We start from the raw sequence: 20,215 nt of genomic DNA, 5'->3' as shown, positions 1-20,215 counted from the left end.
CCTCTGCCTCGGCCCCCGCCTCCGTGGCTTTGTCCGGAAGACGCCCAGTCTATCTAGTCTAATTAGCCTATTACCCTTTTATTAGTATAGCTAGCCAGGGTAATAACTAACATTTTTAATCACTGTGTCAAGATATTATGCTAAAACATTTACATGGATTTTATAATTATATCTTTAAAATAATCCCATGAAAGTAGATCTTATTTACATTTTATAGATGAGAATAGAGGCACAGAGAGGTTCAGCAACTGTATAGATTAGAATCCAGGCTGTATGATACTAAAGCCTGAACTCTCCTCTACTATATACAGCCATCTATGGTCAAAAAAAGCTTTAAAATGTGTGATTGCATTTCCTAAACTAAGAAAAATTGCTTTTTAAATATCAATTGACCAATAAAGTCAAGATATATTTCAAGCCTAATTTTAAAAGATTAAGCAACTGTCAACATGGTTTATTAAATTATGCTTTTTTAAGGCTCAGTGTAAAAATGTCTACTTAAGATTCACTAGGTAGCCCTGCCAGTGTGGCTCAGTGGTAGAGTGTTGACCTGCACATGCCTGGGTTGTAGGCTCCATCCCCAGTGTGGGGCGTGCAAGAGGCAGCCGATCGATGATTCTCTCTCATTGATGTTTCTGTCTCTCTCCTCTCCCTTCCTTGCTGAAATCAATATATATATATATTTTACTGATGTTTTCCTTAAATTCCCCTCTCAGGATGACTTGAATGGATAAGCCATAGTTAAATCTCTTTCACCTTACCCACCTTCCTTGGTGTTCTCTGTTTCTAACAGGAAATGACATATAACAAATTTACGGAGTAATATATTTCCATCTAAAGTCCATAATTTTGGTATGAACTCCAAAACTTTACTCAACCCAGTGATTCAGGTTGTTATTTGATGGTAGTTGGGAAGAAAGATTAGTCTTGATTTTGTTGCTTTAGGTCTGTGATAGAGGAAGCCTTAAAGAGAATATGGGATCATTGGGGTAAGAAGGGAAAAGGGAGAGAAATGATACCTGGAATGGCTTGCTCTTCTCATATTTTACTATTGATGACCCAAAGCTAACCCACAATCCTAGGTTCATTCCTGATTCATGTAAATGTGAAACCTAATCATTTGGGATTTTCTTAGATCTAGGTGACCTTTATATATACCAAGGTGGAAGGTGTATTATCCTCTTAGTTTGAATCGTTTATGCAAGTATTTTCTCAGTCCTTTCTTTGATTTGACCCTCTATGTGTTACAGTTATTTGTCATGAGATACTACACAGATGCTATACCTAATCTTGTGAATACTATACTTTTAGAATGCCACTGACTCTAATTAATAAAACTATTAGTTCATTACATCACTTTTTGCCACTTATTGTAGACTCTAGTAGGGTACTTTGTATATAGTTACTTTCTAATACTTTTTTGTTGAATCAATAAAAATTGTTTCTTAGTTTTAAAATAGAGTATTTGCATTTAAAAATAACTCCTTTAGAAAAAAAAGAACTTCAGAAGCTTTCTTGTTTGTAACTAAATTATTCATTTGTTTTGAACTATCTTTTTTTTTTTTTTTAATCTCAGTGCCAGTTGTATTAAAACTACAGCCTCTAGCCAGTCTTTCCAAATTTATTTTAAATGATCTCTCATTTTGTGTTAATTTCCTCCTTTTAATGAAAAATATACCACACACAGACTGAGATGACACTAAATAGTTAACATTATGTGCTGGGGTCCAACCCCAGCAGGTCCAGGGGTCCCCAAAGGTGTGGACGGAGTCGGCGAAGAAGGAAGGACACGGAGTCAGCGTTCAGTTGATCAGCAGCCTAGCCAGGATCTCTAGCCCGGATCTCCAGCCAAGTTCTGGTCTCGATCTCCAGAGAGGTTCTGCTTAGGATCTCCAGCCAGGTTCCGTCCAGGCTCTCCAGCCAGGCTCAGTCACCAGGTTCCAGTCAGGCTCTCCTGCCAATCTCCGCAGTCAGGTTCAGTCCAGGATCCCCTGCCATGCTCTCTCGCCAGGCTCCGCCTCCAGGCTCTGAGGCCAGTCCCTCTCCAGGATCCTCCAGCATGCTCTCTCCAGCGAAGTTCTTCTGTCTCTAGAGAACGTTCTGTGTAGGTTTTGTGTCTAGGCTCTGTCTCTCTTGGTCCTGTCTTCCAAGCCCTGTCTCCTAAGTTCTGTGTCTGAAGTTCTGTCTCATGAGTTCTGTCTCTTGCTGTCTTGTTACATCTGTATTTATACCAGTTGATTCAATCCTATCAATCTCTATTACAAAGGTTAGGGCGTTTCTTATCTCCATTCCAGGGAGAAAAGATTATGTAGTTTAAGCATGATTGTTCGTAGTTAAAGGGATTAATTACCCGCCTGGCACTTAGTTGAGGGGTTTTATTCCCTCCCTAACTTCAGGGGAAAATCCCTACCTGGGGATTCAACCTTTCTCGGAGAGGTGACCTTGGTTAAAACACAGCGCCAAGAAGGTGAGCAAACATATTAAGAACCGTATGCCATATATGCCAGGTCCCTTGAAACAGCAAGGATGGACCGGCTCCCGGCAATTATGCCCAGGTAGTAGGTAGTTGAAAAATGAAATGAATACCTGATCATTCCTGTTATTAAATATGCTCGTAAGAAGCAATATTTCTTTTTTTCTTTCCTTGAACTGACTTGAAAACATGACTTCTTTTTTTAAAGGAAGTACATACTACTAAATCTCAAGTCTCTGCTACCCCAGATTTGATAAACTCAGGGTTTAACATTTAGATACTAAGCCATTCTACACACTATCTGATGTTTTATGGCCTTTGTAATCTGCTCTTTCTAGTTTTTTTTTCACTACTTTTTTACGTGAATTCTTCTTTCAACCCAAACTGATTTGGTTATTGCTCTCTCAGATGGTTGTGTTGGGGTCTATACTTTTCCTTGTTCCCTGTTATGAATGTCCTCTTTTCCAGACTTACATAAAATTGTCTTTGAAGCCCAGCCCATTTGCTCCTGCTTCCATGAATTCAAGCTCGCTTTCTCAGCCTGTAAAATATCTTTCTCCTCTGAATTTGTTTTCTGCTACTACATAATAATTTTTAAATACTTATGCTATTCTGTACTGCTTATTAGATATTCATCTGTATTGTATCTATTTCTTATTTTCCCAACTAGATCATGTACTTCTTGGAGGCCAGAGCTATCATTTAATCTTCATGTTCCTCAAACCCACTGCTTTTACTATGGTAGATACTCACTTAGCATATTATTGATTGTGTACTTACTACATACCAGAGACTATGCAAAGTTAGGACTTACATTGGTGGAAAGAAATGGTTTCTGCCTAAAAAAGTCAGGTAAATTAACAATTGCATTACAGTGTAATAAATGCTTTAATGAAGATATGAAGAAGGTGCTAATGGAGCATTAAAGATTAATGTTACTACTGAGGGGAAATATATCTGCATAATTTTAGGATTATGATTTATCAGATTTAAGCAAGAAGGGTAATAAGTGCATTATTTATTATTTCTCTAATTAAACTTACACATAGCACTGTAACTTGGGGAAAATAATCATCATAGTTATGATCTAAAAAGTAAACAGGAACATGAAATTATGCTTATTGATAGAATATATGTAGGTTGACTTAATAAGGTAAATGAATATTTTCTGCCAAATGTCCTTGATAATGTAAATATGAACCCAGTTAGTACATTGTGACATGGTTACAAGCAGAATTTCATATACTCTATCAAACTTTTTAAAAACTTATGGACAAATTTCAAATATATATAAAGTAAATAATAGTATAGTAAACTCTAGTGTACCCATTACCCACCTTCTACAGTGATTGACTTACTGCCATTTTGGTTTCATTTATATCTTCAACCACTCCTCACTCCCTGTTTCACTGTTTGTTTTTGACATAAAGTTTTTAAGATAAAATTTACACACATTGAAATGTACAGATCTTAATTGTACATTTTTGACAAATAGCTTTATCCCACATAACCCACATTCTACTCATGATGTAATTATAGAACATTATGTCTCCACAGAAAATTCCTTTCTTGTCCTTTCCACTCAATTACTACATCTTCATCACTTTCTGATTTTTTTTTTCACCTTAGATTAGTCCTCACCCCGTGATGTACTTGGTCAATCCAAGGCCTTCTCCATTGCTGGTGGTCCTCTACCCCCCCAAGTATAATTTGGGCCACTTGAATTATGTTAATTAGATTGAGGTAGAATTCTTTTGTTGTTTGGAATGTTCTGGGATATTACCACTCAGTGATATTTAAACAGGAAACAGTTATAAATATATTTTCATATTTTTAGCTAAGAATTAGAAACCTCATATTCTAGGAATATTTTATTTTCAGATTATATTTGAAAATATAGTTGATTAATTTAGTCCTAGCTTTTCCAGTATTACTAGCAAACTTACTGTAATTTTTTTTTTTCAGATGAAACAGTTTCTCCTATTTTATTGGAAACAAAGTGGAATAAGCTTCTAGATCCCTCCTCGCACCGACTGTCATTTAACCCTGTATTGGCCAATGTGAATGAACCTGCAGTTTCTAATGAGTCACAGCCACAATTGAAAGTCTTCTCTCTGGCTTATTCAGCTCCTCTCACCATACAAAGAGAGGACCATTGTGCTAATGGGCAGGACTGTAGTCTGAATCCAGAGGTCAGCACAATGTGGATTGATGAAAATGCCATTGCAGAAGACCAGTTAATTAAGAGGAACTGTAATCAAGATGATCAATGCAGTACTGTTGAAGTGGGAGAGAAGAAATGTGGAAACCTAGCTTGTCTGCCAGATGAGAAGAATGTTCTTGTTGTAGCTGTCATGCATAACTGTGATAAAAGGACATTGCAAAGCGATTTGCAGGATTGTAATAATTATAATAATCAATCCCTCATGGATGTTTTAAGCTGTTCACTGGATAATGAAAACAGACAAACTGATCAATTTAGTTTTAATATAAATGGTTCCACTGAAAAAAATATGAACTCAGAGAAACAAATGGATCTAGTGACTAGGCCAAGTGCAGAGGGGGATTCTGTTAAACATATATGTACAACTTCATCTGATAATCTAGCCAGTAGCTGCTCCCCTTCACAATTAAAGGATGACGAAAACATAGGTAGAGACCCCTCCATGTCTGTAAGTACAAGTTTAACAGTTGATTCAATAATCTCATCCCAGGGAACAGATGAAGGTCCTGCTGTTAAAAAACAAGAGAACTATATGCCAGATGAGATTCTCACTGACAAAACCAACTCTCCTAGGACAGATCTAGGGAGTTTAAACTCCTTTTCCCATTTGAGTGAGGGTATTTTGATGAAAAAAGAGCCAGCAGAGGAGATGACAACAGAAAAATCCATCCCATCTGGTTTACCTCTGCTTCTCAAACCAGACATGCATAATGGGTCTGGAAAGGGTAACTGTGAACAGTTTTCAGATGGCCTTGTGCCCAGTCAAGTTAGAGCTGATGAAAATGAAGGTCGTGAGCATGAAGAAATTCTTGGCTCTACAGACCTTCTTAATATGACAGAACATTTCTCTGAATCTCAGGAGATGGCTGATTGGAAATTGACTAAACTAAATGAAGTGAATGACAGCCAAGTAAGTAAAGAAAACGAGAAGTTTCTGCAGATGAATCAGCCTGAGGACACTTACAATGATAGTGGAGGAGAGTGTGATAGAATGGCAGAAGCAGGTCTAAATTTAAAAGGAACTTTCATGAATGAAAGTGAAGGCTGTGATTTCTCCACTGTTACAGATACACCAGCAGCAAATACTTCATCTAATTGTGATTCCTATGGAATGCAGAGCCCAGTTGTTTGTTTTGTTCCAAAGACTTTACCCTCCAAAGAAGATTCAGTAACAGAAGAAAAGGAAATAGAGGAGAGCAAGTCAGAATGCTACTCAAATATTTATGAACAGAGAGGAAATGACATCACAGAAGGGAGTGGACTACTTTTAAACAGTACTGGTGACCTAATGAAGAAAAATTATTTACACAATTTCTCTAGCCAAGTTCCATCAGTGCTTGGGCAATCTTCACCCAAGATAGCAAACCTGCAATCTATCAGTGTTCCTTTTGGTGGTGCAAGACCCAAGCAACCTTCTAACCTTAAACTTCAAATTCCAAAGCCATTATCAGACCATTTACAAAACGACCTTCCTGCAAACAGTGGAAATAATATTAAAAACAAAAATGATGTTCTTGGGAAAGCAAAAATAGGGGAAAACTCAGCAACCAATGCATGTAATGCCTCTTTGGGAAACATTTCTATTGCCAATACAAATGGGGAACATTTAGAAAGTTATGAGTCTGGGATACCTAGTAGACCGAGTCTTGTATTACCTCCAGATAGCCCAGATAATGATCTCAGAGCTGGTCAGTTTGGAATTTCTGCCAGAAAGCCATTTACCACTCTGGGTGAGGTGGCTCCAGTATGGGTACCAGATTCTCAGGCTCCAAATTGCATGAAATGTGAAGCCAGGTTTACTTTCACCAAAAGGAGGCACCATTGCAGAGCATGTGGGAAGGTAAGTTGTATCAGCTCAGAAATCTAGCATGCTCATTTTGTAATGCTCAATTAGAAATAAATAAAGGGAATATAAGAGGAACATACAGTACTTCTGATTGAGATGAACATTATAAGTAGCTTTTGAACACCCAGTTCTAGTTCTAAGTAAAAAATGACCTCACTGATTATTGGTGTGTTTTTTTCTTTTTTTTTAATTAAATCTTTATTGTTCAGATTATTACATTTGTTCCTCTTTTTTCCCCCCATAACTCCCCTCCTCCCAGTTCCCGCCCCACCATCCGCCCTCACTCCCCACCCACTGTCCTCATCCATAGGTGCACGATTTTTGTCCAGTCTCTTCCCGCATCTCCCACACCCCTTTCCCCCCCAAGAATAGTCAGTCCATTCCCTTTCTATGTCCCTGATTCTATTATGATCACCAGATTATTTATTCACTTGATTCTTAGATACACTTGTTGATAGATGCATGTTTGTTGTTCATAATTTTTATCTTTACCTTTTTCTTCTTCTTCCTCTTCTTAAAGGATACCTTTCAGCATTTCATATAATACTGGTTTGGTGGTGATGAACTCCTTTAGCTTTTCCTTATCTGTGAAGCTCTTTATCTGACCTTCAGTTCTGAATGATAGCTTTGCTGGATAAAGTAATCTTGGTTGTAGGTTCTTGGTATTCATCACTTTGAATATTTCTTGCCACTCCCTTCTGGCCTGCAAAGTTTCTGTTGAGAAATCAGCTGACAGTCGTATGGGTACTCCCTTGTAGGTAACTGAGTTTCTTTCTCTTGCTGCTCCTAAGAGTCTCTCTTTGTCTTTTGCTCTTGGCATTTTAATTATGATGTGTCTTGGTGTGGTCCTCTTTGGATTCCTTTTGTTTGGGGTTCTCTATGCTTCCTGGACTTGTAAGTCTATTTCTTTCACCAGGTAGGGGAAGTTTTCTGTCATTATTTCTTCAAATAGGTTTTCAATATCTTGCTCTCTCTCATCTTCTGGCACCCCTATAATTCTGATGTTGGTATGCTTGAAGCTGTCCCAGAGGCTCCTTACACTATCTTCGTATTTTCGGATTCTTTTTTCATTTTGCTTTTCCGGTTGGGTGTTTTTAGCTTCTTCGCATTTCAAATCTTTGCCTTGATTCTTGCGGTCCTCTGGTCTGCTGTTGGGAGTCTGTATAATATTTGTTATTTCAGTCCGTGTATATTTAATTTCTAGTTGGTTCTTTATCATAACATCGAGGGTCTCATTAGATTTGTTGAGGATCTCAATAACTTTATCGGTGGCTTCTAGACAGTTCTTGAGAGACCTTAAAAGTGTGGTTCTGAACTCAATATCCTCCATTGACAGTTTTGTCCTGTTTCTTTGTCTCCGCATTTTTTATGCTTGCTTGGTGCACCCCCTAGTGGTCTTTGTGCGCAGTCTTGTTGTAGTTAAGCCTTGATTGTTGTAGTTAATACTGGGGGGATTTGACCTCCAGGCCAACTGGCTGTGAGAGTCAGCTGTGTCTGCAGTGGGAAAACTTCTGTCCTCTGGGGAGGTGCTAATCTAGCCTTTGCCTGAGCCTATCTGGCAAAAGGTGCTGCGCAGGGCTTGGGTGGGGCGCGTGGGGCGCTCAGGCTTGGGATCAACAGGGTGGGCCGGAGAGAGCAGTTATGGCGGCTCTCAGTTTTGTCCCTAGGGGCTCTGCCTCACTGAGTCCCAGCAACCGCTGCAAACCTCGGAGAGAAAGCTGCCTTCGAGTTCTGACTGAAGCCAGACAGTCCCGCTTCTCCCATTTGAGTCTGGGTCCCTAGAGACTCGCCCGGATCCGGAGCTCAGAATCTGAGACTCCCTCCCGATTGAAAGCACCAACCGTGCCCTCCGCCGCCAGCCCGCTTCGCGTGCACTCCGTACCTGAGTATTTCACTTCAGCACTGCACCTCCTCTGAGTCTGGGTATGATATTCTCTTTCCTCCTAGTTGTAGAATTTCCACTCAGCCAGCCTTCCTGTGGTTCTGGATGATGTCCATTCCGTCTTTTAGGTGTATTTTGATTTGGTTGTTCAAGGCAGCAATCTCCGGTGTTAACCTATGCCGCCATCTTGGTTCTCCGATGTCTATTGGTGTTTATGTAAGGATTTTGTTGCCAAGACAAGCTGAATCAGTTTTCATGAACAGATGAGAATTGAGGAAGTGTTAACTTTGTGGTTTCTTTATTGATAGATACTTGGTTAATGGAATAGTTTGAAATAAGGAAGTTATTCTTTCGATTTAAGAAATGTTTGTGATTTAGTTCATTTTTAAAAAAAATACATTTTTATTGATTTCAGAGAGGAAGGGAGAGGAGAGAGAGATAGAAACATCAATGATGAGAGAGAATCATTGATCGCTGCCTCCTGCACGCCCCCTACTGGGGATGAAGCCTGCATCCCTGGCATGTACCCCGACCAGGAATCAAACCTGGTTCATAGGTCAATGCTCAACCAGGAGCCACGCTTACTGGGCTTAGTTAATTTTTTTTAATTCTTGAGAAATTGAATATTACACTTAGAATCCATTGCAGTTTTTGCTGTAGGATTTTTGCTACTGTACTGGACATTCTGGAACTTTATACAAAATACACATAATTTTGTCTTTTCCTCCATATATCTTTGATACAAAAAGAGTTGAATACTACAAATTTTTGTGACAAGATTATAAGAATAGTTGATAATTGTTCTCCCTAAATTCTGTTAGCTAGTAACATATCAACTTACTAGTTTTCTTTTTAAAGAAGAGCTATAAACGAGGAAGAAAGGAATGTGAGGCTTGGTGTCAAGTCTGGATTTGAACTTTAGCTTTGTTAACATTAATAATATAGCCCTCGCTGGTTTGGCTCAGGGGATGGAGCGTCGGCCTGCGGACTGAAGGTCCCAGTTTAGATCCCGGTCAAGGGCACATGCCTGGGTTGCGGGGTCAAGTGCAGGAGGCAGCCAATCGATGATCCTCTCTCATCATTGATGTTTCTATCTCTCCCTCTCCCTTCCTCTCTGAAATCAATAAAGATATATTTTCAAAAGTATTAATAATATAACTTTATTATGCCTTAGTTTATATATATTTATTGATTTCAGAGAGGCAGGGAGAGGAAGAGAGAGATAGAAACATCAATGTTGAGAGGAAATCATTGATTGGCTGCCTCCTGCACGTTGGACTGAGATCAAGGCTTTCCTTCTCCTGGCTGCAGGCAGCTGACCCCCACCCCCGCAGCTGCCACTGCTTGCCATCTGTGCAGCGCTGCCTCCTCCCCGCCACCACTGGCCTCCCTCTGCAGGTGACAGGCGTGGGGTGCAATGGCTTGTCTGGCCTGGGCCTCCCTCTGCGGGGCGATCACTGGCCAGCCACACACCTGGCACAGAGTCACTGCCGGTGGCCTGGGCCTCCCTCTTTCTTTGCTGGGGGGTGGGGCCAGACCTGTGAGGGGCCGTCTGCCTACCTGATCTCCCCTAACCGGTGGCCTGCCTACCTGATTGCTCCTAACCACTCTGTCTGCCTGATCACCTCTAATTGCTTGCTGGGAGGCGGGGCCAGCCCTGCGAGGGGTCGTTTGCCTACCTGATCACCTCTAACTGCTGGCCTGCCTTCCTGGTCACCCCTAACTGCTGGCCTGCCTACCTGATGGCCCCTAACAAGTTGCCTGCCTACTTGATCACCCCTAACTGCTGGTCTGCCTGCCTGATCACCCCTAACGGCTTGCTTGGGGGTGGGGCCAGCCCAGCGAGGGGCCATGGTGGTTCTGGTCTTTGGTCATTCTGGTCATTATGCTTATGGTGGCTGGCCTTTTCTTATATAGGATAACAAATATGTATTAAGCATCTAATGTATGTAAGATTCTGGGCGAGGTATTGGAGAGTCAGAGATACATAAGATGAGATATTTATAATCAAGGGCACTGATTTCAGTGACTGGAGAGAGGAGTATGTGGGATGAGTATTCTTGGAATTTAAAAAAAATCCTAAAATAAAAATTGTGCACCACTGATCTGAGTAGACAGACTACCCCACAACAGACTGTAATACAGTGTATTAAGTGCCAGTTATGTGTGCTTTATGTTCATTCTCATTTAATTCCCATCACAGCCTTAAAGAATGGGTTAATTTTTTCCTATTAACAGATCAAGAATTGGAGGCTCAGGGAGGTCAAGGAATATGCCCAGGGTCACAGCTTGAAAGTGCTCAAGCCAATTTCAACGCTAATACTTGTCCCTTCAGTTATACTGCTTCCCCCATTGATCATATCTCCTCATTCATACTAGCAGTATGAATAAAATATTTTAGGATCATTGAGGAATGAGAGTTTAGTTTTTCTAAGAATGGCAGCGGGAGTTAGGAATGTCATGATATCAGAAGTGATTAGAGTGCAATATAGGAACGTAGATATCATTTATGGAACAAAGTTCTAAAGTATGTGAGAAAAATGGGATCACATCAGAGCACAGGTGAAGAATTTGCAGTAGGGAAAGGGAAATTCATCTCATAGGAGATTGGGTCAAGATAAAGTATACTTGAATATAGCAGGGATTAATAGAAAATTGTGAGAAATTATATAGCATAGCATAAGGCTTATTTTAGCTCTTGATAAGTAGTATTTATACATTCATTTTGGTATAATGTTATTAAGTAGAATAATTACGTTAGAATTTATGAAAGTTGAAATACTGCAGCTTATTTCTATAATACTAAAATGGGATCACGACATCTGAATTCCATTAATTTCTTCATTGTTAATTGGAAAAGTATGCCACACTCTAAAATGCTCTGCAAATGTGAGTTTTATGATTTCATACATTAATTTAGATAATTGCTCCATATAGCAGTATAATCCCTACTTGTCCTATATATGCTAGACATTAAATAAGAGTACAAAAAACTCCTTCCCCAAAAGGTGCTGAGTTTAAACTATTACCATTATTATATATCCACTAGAGGCCCGGTGCACGAAATTCGTGCACGGGGGGTGGGGGGTGGGGGCACGGTCCTTCAGCCCTGCTTGCACCCTCTAACAATCTGGGACTGCTGGCTCCTAACTGCTTGCCTGCCAGCCTGCTTGATTGCCCCTAACCACCCTGCTTGCCTGCCTCATCGCCCCTAACCGCCTCTGCCTGCCTGCCTGCCTTATTACCGCTAACCACTCGCCTGCCTGACTGGTTGCCCCTAACTGCCTCTGCTTGCCTGCCTGATCACCCCTAACTGCCTCTGCCTGCCTGCCTCATTGCCCCTCATATTACACTTTTATTATTATAGATATTAATTTCCTTTGGAAATCACTGATTCCAGTAGATTATGGTTATTCATCCTCTGTCAAACTCCATTTATCATGAATATTTTGACTCTTATTTGACACTTGACTTCAAAGGTCTAAGAAAGCCATTGAGTTTCTAGTCATTTGCAAGGCTTTGTCACACTTTATCCATTACTGTCATTGATGAGACTGGTGCCAGCTGGTAAATGACTCTGTTCTATCTACTATTTGATAGAAGTAGACATAAGAATAACCTTTAAAAGTAAAACTTTTTGAACTGATACTTATAATGTAGTTATTTTGTACTTGTTTGGCATGTTATGAAAGATGAGAATAAAATAATATTTTTGAACACTTCCACTTTATGCTAGACTTATCTAGTCTAACATCACAATTCTCTGAGATATACAAGTGAGAAAAATGCACTTCAGAAAGGTTAATAAGTATCTTGCCTAATTCTGAGTTTATAAATGAGAATGCATGGATTTTAACACAAATCTGTCCTACTCCAAAGCCCCATCTTCTTTTTACAACACTAGATGTAGCAACAAAATTTATCTGTACTTGAGTTGCTTACTAGAAATATGTCATTGTCTTGAGGTGAACATTAGTTTTGGGCAGTGGTGAAGGACCATTGGGAATTTGAGTATTTGAATTTTTAAGGAAGACAAAAATATTGAATGATTGGTGCTATCAGGTGATGAGGGAGCCTAGTTAAAAGGTAGCAGGATTTTAGGTTATATTTCACCTATCAAGTCTTGAACTACAAAGTAGGAAAAGAACAATATGGGCACCAAATCATTGAATAAGGAGGGATTTAATGACAACAGTATATACCACTCCAATTTACTATTTTTTCCACTTTGACTTAAAAAGTCAAAATCGATTAATTTTTGCTGCATGATGGCTTGAGTAGACAGAAGAAAGAAGAGAACTGTAGGAGAGGAGGTATAGAAACGAGTACTGAAAAGGGCATGAAAAGCTCTGGGCTTCTGTTTCCTTTCTGTAAAAGGAGGGGATTGCATAGGCCTTATCTCTGATTCTCTGCAGCTCTTGAAAAAGCTTGTATGAAATTCTGTGTTTTAAAAAAGAAAGGAAAGAAAAGGAGACAAAGATTTATGCTAGCACTGATTTATCTCTAAACTCACTGATTAGCTAAGGTCACTTTGTAGGAAGAATATGCCATTAACCATTTTGAAACTGTGCTGAAAGTGTGTTTTCTGGCAGTCATCACAGTTAGACTGGAATGCTGTTTATCAAGGTGCCAGTTATGTGGGCAACATTGAGGGTTTTATTTTGCTATTACTGTTTCCTTTTTTTTTTTTTTTAAATATATTTTATTGATTTTTTACAGAGAGGAAGGGAGAGAGATAGAGAGCTAGAAACATCGATGAGAGAGAAACATCCATCAGCTGCCTCCTGCACATCTCCCACTGGGGATATGCCCGCAACCCAGGTACATGCCCTTGACCGGAATCGAACCTGGGACCCTTCAATCCGCAGGCCGACGCTCTATCCACTGAGCCAAACCGGTTTCGGCTTCCTTTTTTATTTATTCCTAATACTATTAATTTCTTCAGTATCCCTTTAGACACACACGATCTTCATTACCTATAGTTAAAAAAATAGCTTGATGACATGCATAATGTCAAAGTGGCATATTGAAAAATGATCTAGATCAGTGGTCAGCAAACTGCAGCTCGGCAAACTGTGGCTCGCAAGCCACATGCGGCTCTTTGGCCCCTTGAGTGTGGCTCTTCCACAAAATACCGACTTCTGCACATGGGCCACGAAGTTTCAATCGCAGTGTATGTGCACTCCCACACGTGGTATTTTGTGGAAGAGCCACACTCAAGGGGCCAAAGAGCCGCATGTGGCTCACAAGCCGCAGTTTGCCGACCACGGGACTAGAGGCTCAGTGCATGGATTCGTGATTCATGCACCAGTGGGGTCCCTCAGCCTGGCCTGCAGGGATCGAGCCGAAACCGGCTCTCTGGCATCCCCTGAGGGGTCCTGGATTGCTAGAGGGCGCAGGCCAGGCCAAGGGACCCCACTGGTACACTATTAGGGCTGAGGAGGGACTGCGAGGGCTCCAGGACTTGTCCGGCCCGTCTCGCCCAGTCCCAATCAGCCGGACCCCAGCAGCAAGCTTACCTACTGGTTGGAGCATCTGCTCCCTGGTGGTCAGTGCACATCATAGCGACTGGTCAAACAAATGGTCAGACACTTAGCATATTAGGCTTTTATTATATAGGATGATTAAATGGGGGATAAGTGGGTGAGGATTGGCTTTAATAATTGTTTCATCTATGCAATGGGCACTTGGGGGTTTGTTATGCTGTTCTGTCTACTTTTATATAATTGAAGATTTTTCTAGTAAGTTTAAAAAATGAATGGCTGGAATATGATTAAAATAGGGATATGTTTTATAATTGTTTGCCTTTTACAAATTAGCACTTTTTAACACATACAAAACTTACAATGCAATTTAACTTATCTACAAGGTAATAACAGAATATATATATAAATTAATTCATAGTTTATTAAAGGAAATGAGCCTAATATCTTCAAACAAGTTTAAAGTTTTATGTTTAATGTTGTTTACTTATAGCATTGGTGTTGTATCTTCCTGTTTATTTAGCTTAACTTGGAAATAAAGTTTATAGGTTAAATTAGAAACTCTTTGTTAGCCCTGTCTGTGATACACTCTTAAAGCAACTCTGATAATTACTATTGTTTTCAGTTAATAACAGTAAAGTTTGGACAGGCACAGGGTTGGAATTTTTTGAATTGCTTACATTCTTACTATATTGATTTTGGTATTTTTAAAGGTGTGGATAATGGTATTGTCATGTTAAAGAAATGTTAAGATACTCTTCTGCATTTAAGAATTTTTACAACTTGTTTCTGTCATTGGTCTTTGTTAATAGCTGGATATTGGTCAGTCACATGCACTTTCTGATTCTTGCAAGGCAGTTATTTTTGACATAATTACAGGGTTTTTTGAAGACTTGGGACATCATTATTTCCACTTTCTAATATGAAAGGAAATAAGTGAACATTTGATGATTTAAATTTTCAAGAATTGCAAAGGAGTGTTATTCACACTGTAAAGTGGTATAAATAGGTACAAATGGTACTTGAGTATGAAGCTGGTTCATAACTTTGGCAGTAAGATTTATTATGAGGGAAGCCATAAATGGGAAATTTTAAAAAGAGCACCATGATACATTTATATTATGTATGTGCTATATTTTACATATATTATCTCACTATCCATAAAAGCCTTATGAGGAGAATAATATTTCAATTTTACATATGAGAAAAACCTGAGGTTCACAGAGTTTAAATTATTCACATAAAGTCATTTGGCCAGTGAATGATAAAGTTAAGATTGGAACCCATAAGTGCCACATTAAAGAAAATTACATGTAGCCTGGCCGTGTGGCTCAGTGATTGAGCATTGACCTGTGAACCAGGAGTTCACAGTTCAATTCCCGGTCAGGGCACATGCCAGGTTTGCAGGCTTAATCCCCAGAAGGGGGCATGCAAGAAGCAGCCAATCAATGATTCTCTCTCATCATTGATGTTTCTGTTGCTCTCTCCCGCTCTGAAATAAAAAATATATTTTAAAAAATTACATGTAAACACACAAATGGAACATCTCAACCAGCATTTTAACTGGAAGATTGTATAGCATATCCTATCTAATAAAGAGGTAACATGCAAATTGACCATCACTCCAACACACAAGATGGCCAGCAGAGGAGGGCAGTTAGTGGCAACCAGGCCTGCATGGGAGGGAGGGCAGTTGGGGGTGACCAGGCCTGCAGGAGAGGGCAATTGGGGATGACCGGGCCTGGAGGGGAGGGCAGTTGGGGGTGACCAGGCCAGCAGGGGTGGGCAATTAGGGGTGACCAGGCCTGCAGGGTAGGGCAGTTGGGGACAACCAGGCCTGTAGGGGAGGGAAGTTGGGGGCGACCAGGCCGGCAGGGAGGGCAAGGAGGGGAGCAGTTAGTTGTCAATCAGGCTGGCAGGGGAGCGGTTAGGGGGTGATCAGGCTGGCAGGCAGAAGTGGTTAGGGGCAATCAGGCAGGCAGGCAGGCGAGCGGTTGGGAGCCAGCAGCCCTGGATTTTGAGAGGGTTGTTGTCCGACTGCCTGTTTAGGCCCAATCCCTGGGATCGGGCCTAAATGGGCAGTTGGACATCCCTCGAGGGATCCCAGATTGGAGAGGGTACAGGCTGGGCTGAGGGACACCCCCCCCCTCCAGTGCACAAATTTCATGCACTGGGCCTCTAGTGTATTATAAATCATAATTTGTTTTTTTTTTTACTGTAAGGTCATACAGATCTTGTCATTTAAGGTCATTCATAACCATTTGGCCTATAAAATTTGAACTCACTATTATTAATAAGCTGCTTAAAATGTGCTTGTCATTGTTCAAGTTGTGAATTTGGTCATGTACAATATAGCCCTTCCCAGATAAGTGCATATTAATGTTTGTTACTCCATTCATGTATTCATTTGTGCAATAATTTTACTGATCAAGGAAATAATAAACATTTGTCTAGTGCCTATTTTGTTTCAGTGTGATAGCACTGAAATACTTTAGTCTGTTGCTCCATGGAATTTACGTTCTAGTTTGGGAAAATAGAGAATAAGTGCAATAGTTTGCAGTAGATTGTGTTCGTTGTAATAATTAAAGTATGAGGTATGATATTTCAGCAATATAAGTTAAGTTTTTATATATAAATATGTAATTCTTTTTCTAGACCTGTGGTTCCCAACCTTTTTGGCCATGCCTCATCTAAGCATCTCTAAAATCCTGATGCCCTCCCTGTGACATATAATTCTTATTATTCAAAAAGTGAACTTTTATTCACATGGAGGAAGTCTAAAAGTCCATTAACTTGGTCTAAACAAGCTTCCAGAGAAAATGGCCTCCATGAAAGAGAAAAATAAAAGAACAAAAGGACATGCCCTAACTGGTTTGGCTCAATGGATAGAGCATTGGCTTGTGGACTCAAGCGTCCCAGGTTTGATTCCGGTCAAAGGGATGTACCTTGGTTGCAGGCACATACCCAGTAGGGAGTGTGCAGAAGGCAGCTGATCGATGTTTCTCTCTCATCGATGTTTCTAACTCTCTATCCCTCTCTCTTCCTCTCTGTTAAAAATCAGATAAATATATTTTTAAAAAAAGAACAAAAGGACAGTTGAAGTACTGAGGAAGAAATCACTGAGAAATTGTTAAAAAAAATAACATGAAGTGATACGAAAAAATAGCAAATAAAGTTTCAAGACATATAATAGAGAACTGAAATGCACAAATATGTCACAATATATATCTATATACTGTATGTGAGGCCTCTAGAACCATAAAAAAATGCAAAAAATTTACTGTTAATAACTCATTCTCGAATTGCCCCCCCTTAAAAATCAAATTGCCCTCTTCTGGGGCATGTGCCCCACACTGGGACCACTGTTCTAGACAGATTTTACTCTTTGACTCTGTGCCTCTAGCTCAGAAAACTGGGCAAAGTACTTAGATCAGCGGTTCTCAACCTGTGGGTCGCGACCCTTTCACAGGGGTTGCCTAAGACCATCGGAAAACAGATATAATTACATATTGTTTTTGTGATTAATCACTATGCTTTAATTATGTTCTATTTGTAACAATGAAATTGGGGGTCACCACAACATGAGGAACTGTATTAAAGGGTCGCGGCATTAGGAAGGTTGAGAACCACTGACTTAGATGATGTTAGAAATGTGGTAGGATTTTTTTTTGTTGTCATAGTAACTGGGGTTGCTGTTAGCATTTAGTAATCTGGGACCAGGGCTGTTAAATATCCCGTGGTAATAAATGGGGCAGTGTTGTCCAGTGCAGAATTGATCCACCCAAATGCTGAGTGCACTTGTTGAGAAACACTGACTAACCTGGTTCATGGGAGGCAAATTCTGGTATTTTTAAATCCAGGATTACTAACCTTTGCTTAGTTGCTTCAAATCTCTTCTGCTTATTTTTTCTATGAGATTTAGGTACTAATTTAAATACTTATTCTATTGACCCGAGTATGTTATTACATCGTAGTGTTTGTCTTTTTGAGAACGGGGTCAGGGTTTCCAGGTTTTTTATTAATTTTGTATTGCGGTACACTGTGTCAGTCACAGACACTGTCCAGTGTTGTGGTGTATGTGACATTCGATTTCCACGTAGTTCTCTGGCCTGGGTGATTCTACAGAAATGCATCCCCTACCTGTGTCTCATTTCCTCTCCATTCTAGGTAGTTCTTGGCAAGTCATCTACTTTTCTAACTTCTGTGCCTTTTTCTAATCCCATTGGAAATATAAAGGATCCAATCCACACTATTGTTAGGCCCATGGGATATTGGGAAGGATGGATGTTCTTGGGTCTTCCTGTTTAACTGCATTATGCTGCCCCCTACCTTAGTTTTTCAAAAAGATGTCTTTGTGGGATTCTTTTGTGTTCTTTTTCTTTTCTTCATTTTTGCTTGTGGTTATTTTGCCAAAGCACAAGCCCTCTCTGTACTTCTAAAAGTTCCCAACTGCATCAGTTTCCTAAGGCTGCTGTGCAGGATACCACTAACTGCGTGTCTAAACAACAGAGATTTATTGTGTTACAATTCCATTGGGAAGAAGTCTGACATTGAGGTAATGACAGAGTTAGTTCCTTCTGAGGGCTGTGAGGGAAGGATCTGTTCCATGTGTTTCTCCTTAACTTGTAGATAGCTGTCTTTATATTCATGTTATTTTCTCTGTATATATGTATTGTGTCCAACTTTTTCCTATTATAAGGTCACTAGTTGTAATGGATTAGGAGCCCACCCTAATCACCTCATTTTAACTTGATTACCTCTGTAAAGACCCTGTCTCCAAATGAGGTCCTTTCTGAAGAATTGGGGGTTAAGACTTCAACATATGTATTTGGTGCAGATACAATGTAACTTGTAACATCAACTTAATATTATTTTTTCTTCCATGTTTTTAAATACAGAAAAAAATCTCAAAATAAATATCCCAATCTAACATCTAAAAATTACATAAAATATAAAAAGAGAAAGAAAAAGACCCTATTTCTATCCAACTCTCATATTCCAACTTATTTTACTTTACTTTTCCATGTCAATTGGTACAAACAGAACTATCTCATTCTTTTTCCAGCCTGAATAGTACAAACAGAATTATCTCATTCTTTTTTATAGGCTGAATTCCATTTTATGATTATACTCAGTTTAATTGTTCCAGTACAGTTTGGGTTATTTATAACTTTTGGTTATTACAAGCTGTCCATAGATAATTTTTGTGTACATATCTTTACACATGTAGAAGTACTTAGTAGGACATATTTTTAAAATTGCATGTGTTGGGTCAAAAGGAATGAACACTTAAAAATTTTAAAGATACTGTTAAATTAACTTACCAATTTATACTATCATTAGCAGGATATGAGAGAAAGTTTATCTTTTCTTTGTACCCTCACCACCATTGGATAATACCAGGTTTTTAAAAAAAATCTTTGCTTGTACGATAGGAAAAAAATATGTCATTTAAAAATATTTTATTGTCATGAGTGATATTTAATATATCTATATCTATTGACCATTTAATATATTTTTCTATGAATTTACTTGTATGAGTTCTTTGCATCTTTTTCCTTGAAGGTATGTGTATTTTATATTAGTTTATTGAAGCTTTGAATATATAATGTTTCTTAGCTCTTTGTTATATATGGCACAAATATTTTATTCAGTCTTATTTTATTCTTTTTGATGCTATTATAAATGGATTTGTTTTCATAATTTCCTTTTCAGATTGTTCATTATTGGTGTATAGAAACGCAACTGATTTTTGTGTTTTGACTTTGTATCCTGCAACTTTGCTGAATTCATTTATTAGTTCTAACAGTGTTTTTTTTGTTTTGTTTTGTTTTTTGGTGTGTGTGTGTGTGTGTGTGTGTGTGATCTTTAGGGTTTCCTACATAAAAGATCATATCATCTGCAAATAGATAATTTTACTTCTTGTCCAATTATATGCCTTTATTTATTTTTTGTTGCCTAATTACTTTGGCTAGAACTTCAGTATTATGTTGAATAGAAGACGTGAAAGCAGGCATACTTGGCTTGTTCTTGATCTTAGAGGAAAAGGCTTTCAGTATTTCACCATTGAGTATGATGTTTGCTGTGGCTTTTTCATATGTGGACTTAATTATATTATATTCTATTTCTAGTTTTTTGAGTGTTTTTGTTATTAAGAGTGTTGAATTTTTTCAAATGCCTTTTCTGCATCAATTGAGATGGTCATGTGGGTTTTTCCCCCTTCATCTGTTAATGTATATTATGTTGATTGATTTTTGTATGTTGAACCATCCCAAATTTATTCTTGCTCCCCTCCATTTCTTCTCTA

At 39.1% G+C, this 20,215-nt stretch overlaps 1 protein-coding gene across 7 annotated transcripts in view; it reads left to right on the top strand.

The window, feature by feature from the left end:
* ZFYVE9 (zinc finger FYVE-type containing 9) overlaps positions 1-20,215 on the top strand; it is a 140,610-nt gene that overhangs the window by 58,538 nt on the left and 61,857 nt on the right. For 6 of the 7 annotated variants that reach the window (XM_059689585.1, XM_059689583.1, XM_059689581.1 and 3 more), the window contains one exon: positions 4,439-6,537. The exons of the other annotated variant lie outside the window; for it this stretch is intronic. In XM_059689585.1, coding sequence (XP_059545568.1) covers positions 4,439-6,537 — 2,099 coding nt within the window. The remainder of the gene's footprint in view (positions 1-4,438; positions 6,538-20,215) is intronic. 7 annotated transcript variants of the gene reach the window in all.

This window comes from Myotis daubentonii, chromosome 3, assembly GCF_963259705.1.
Source record: "Myotis daubentonii chromosome 3, mMyoDau2.1, whole genome shotgun sequence".
In the NCBI taxonomy this organism is placed as follows: Eukaryota; Metazoa; Chordata; class Mammalia; order Chiroptera; family Vespertilionidae; genus Myotis; species Myotis daubentonii.
This window is presented reverse-complemented; position numbering and strand designations above follow the sequence as displayed.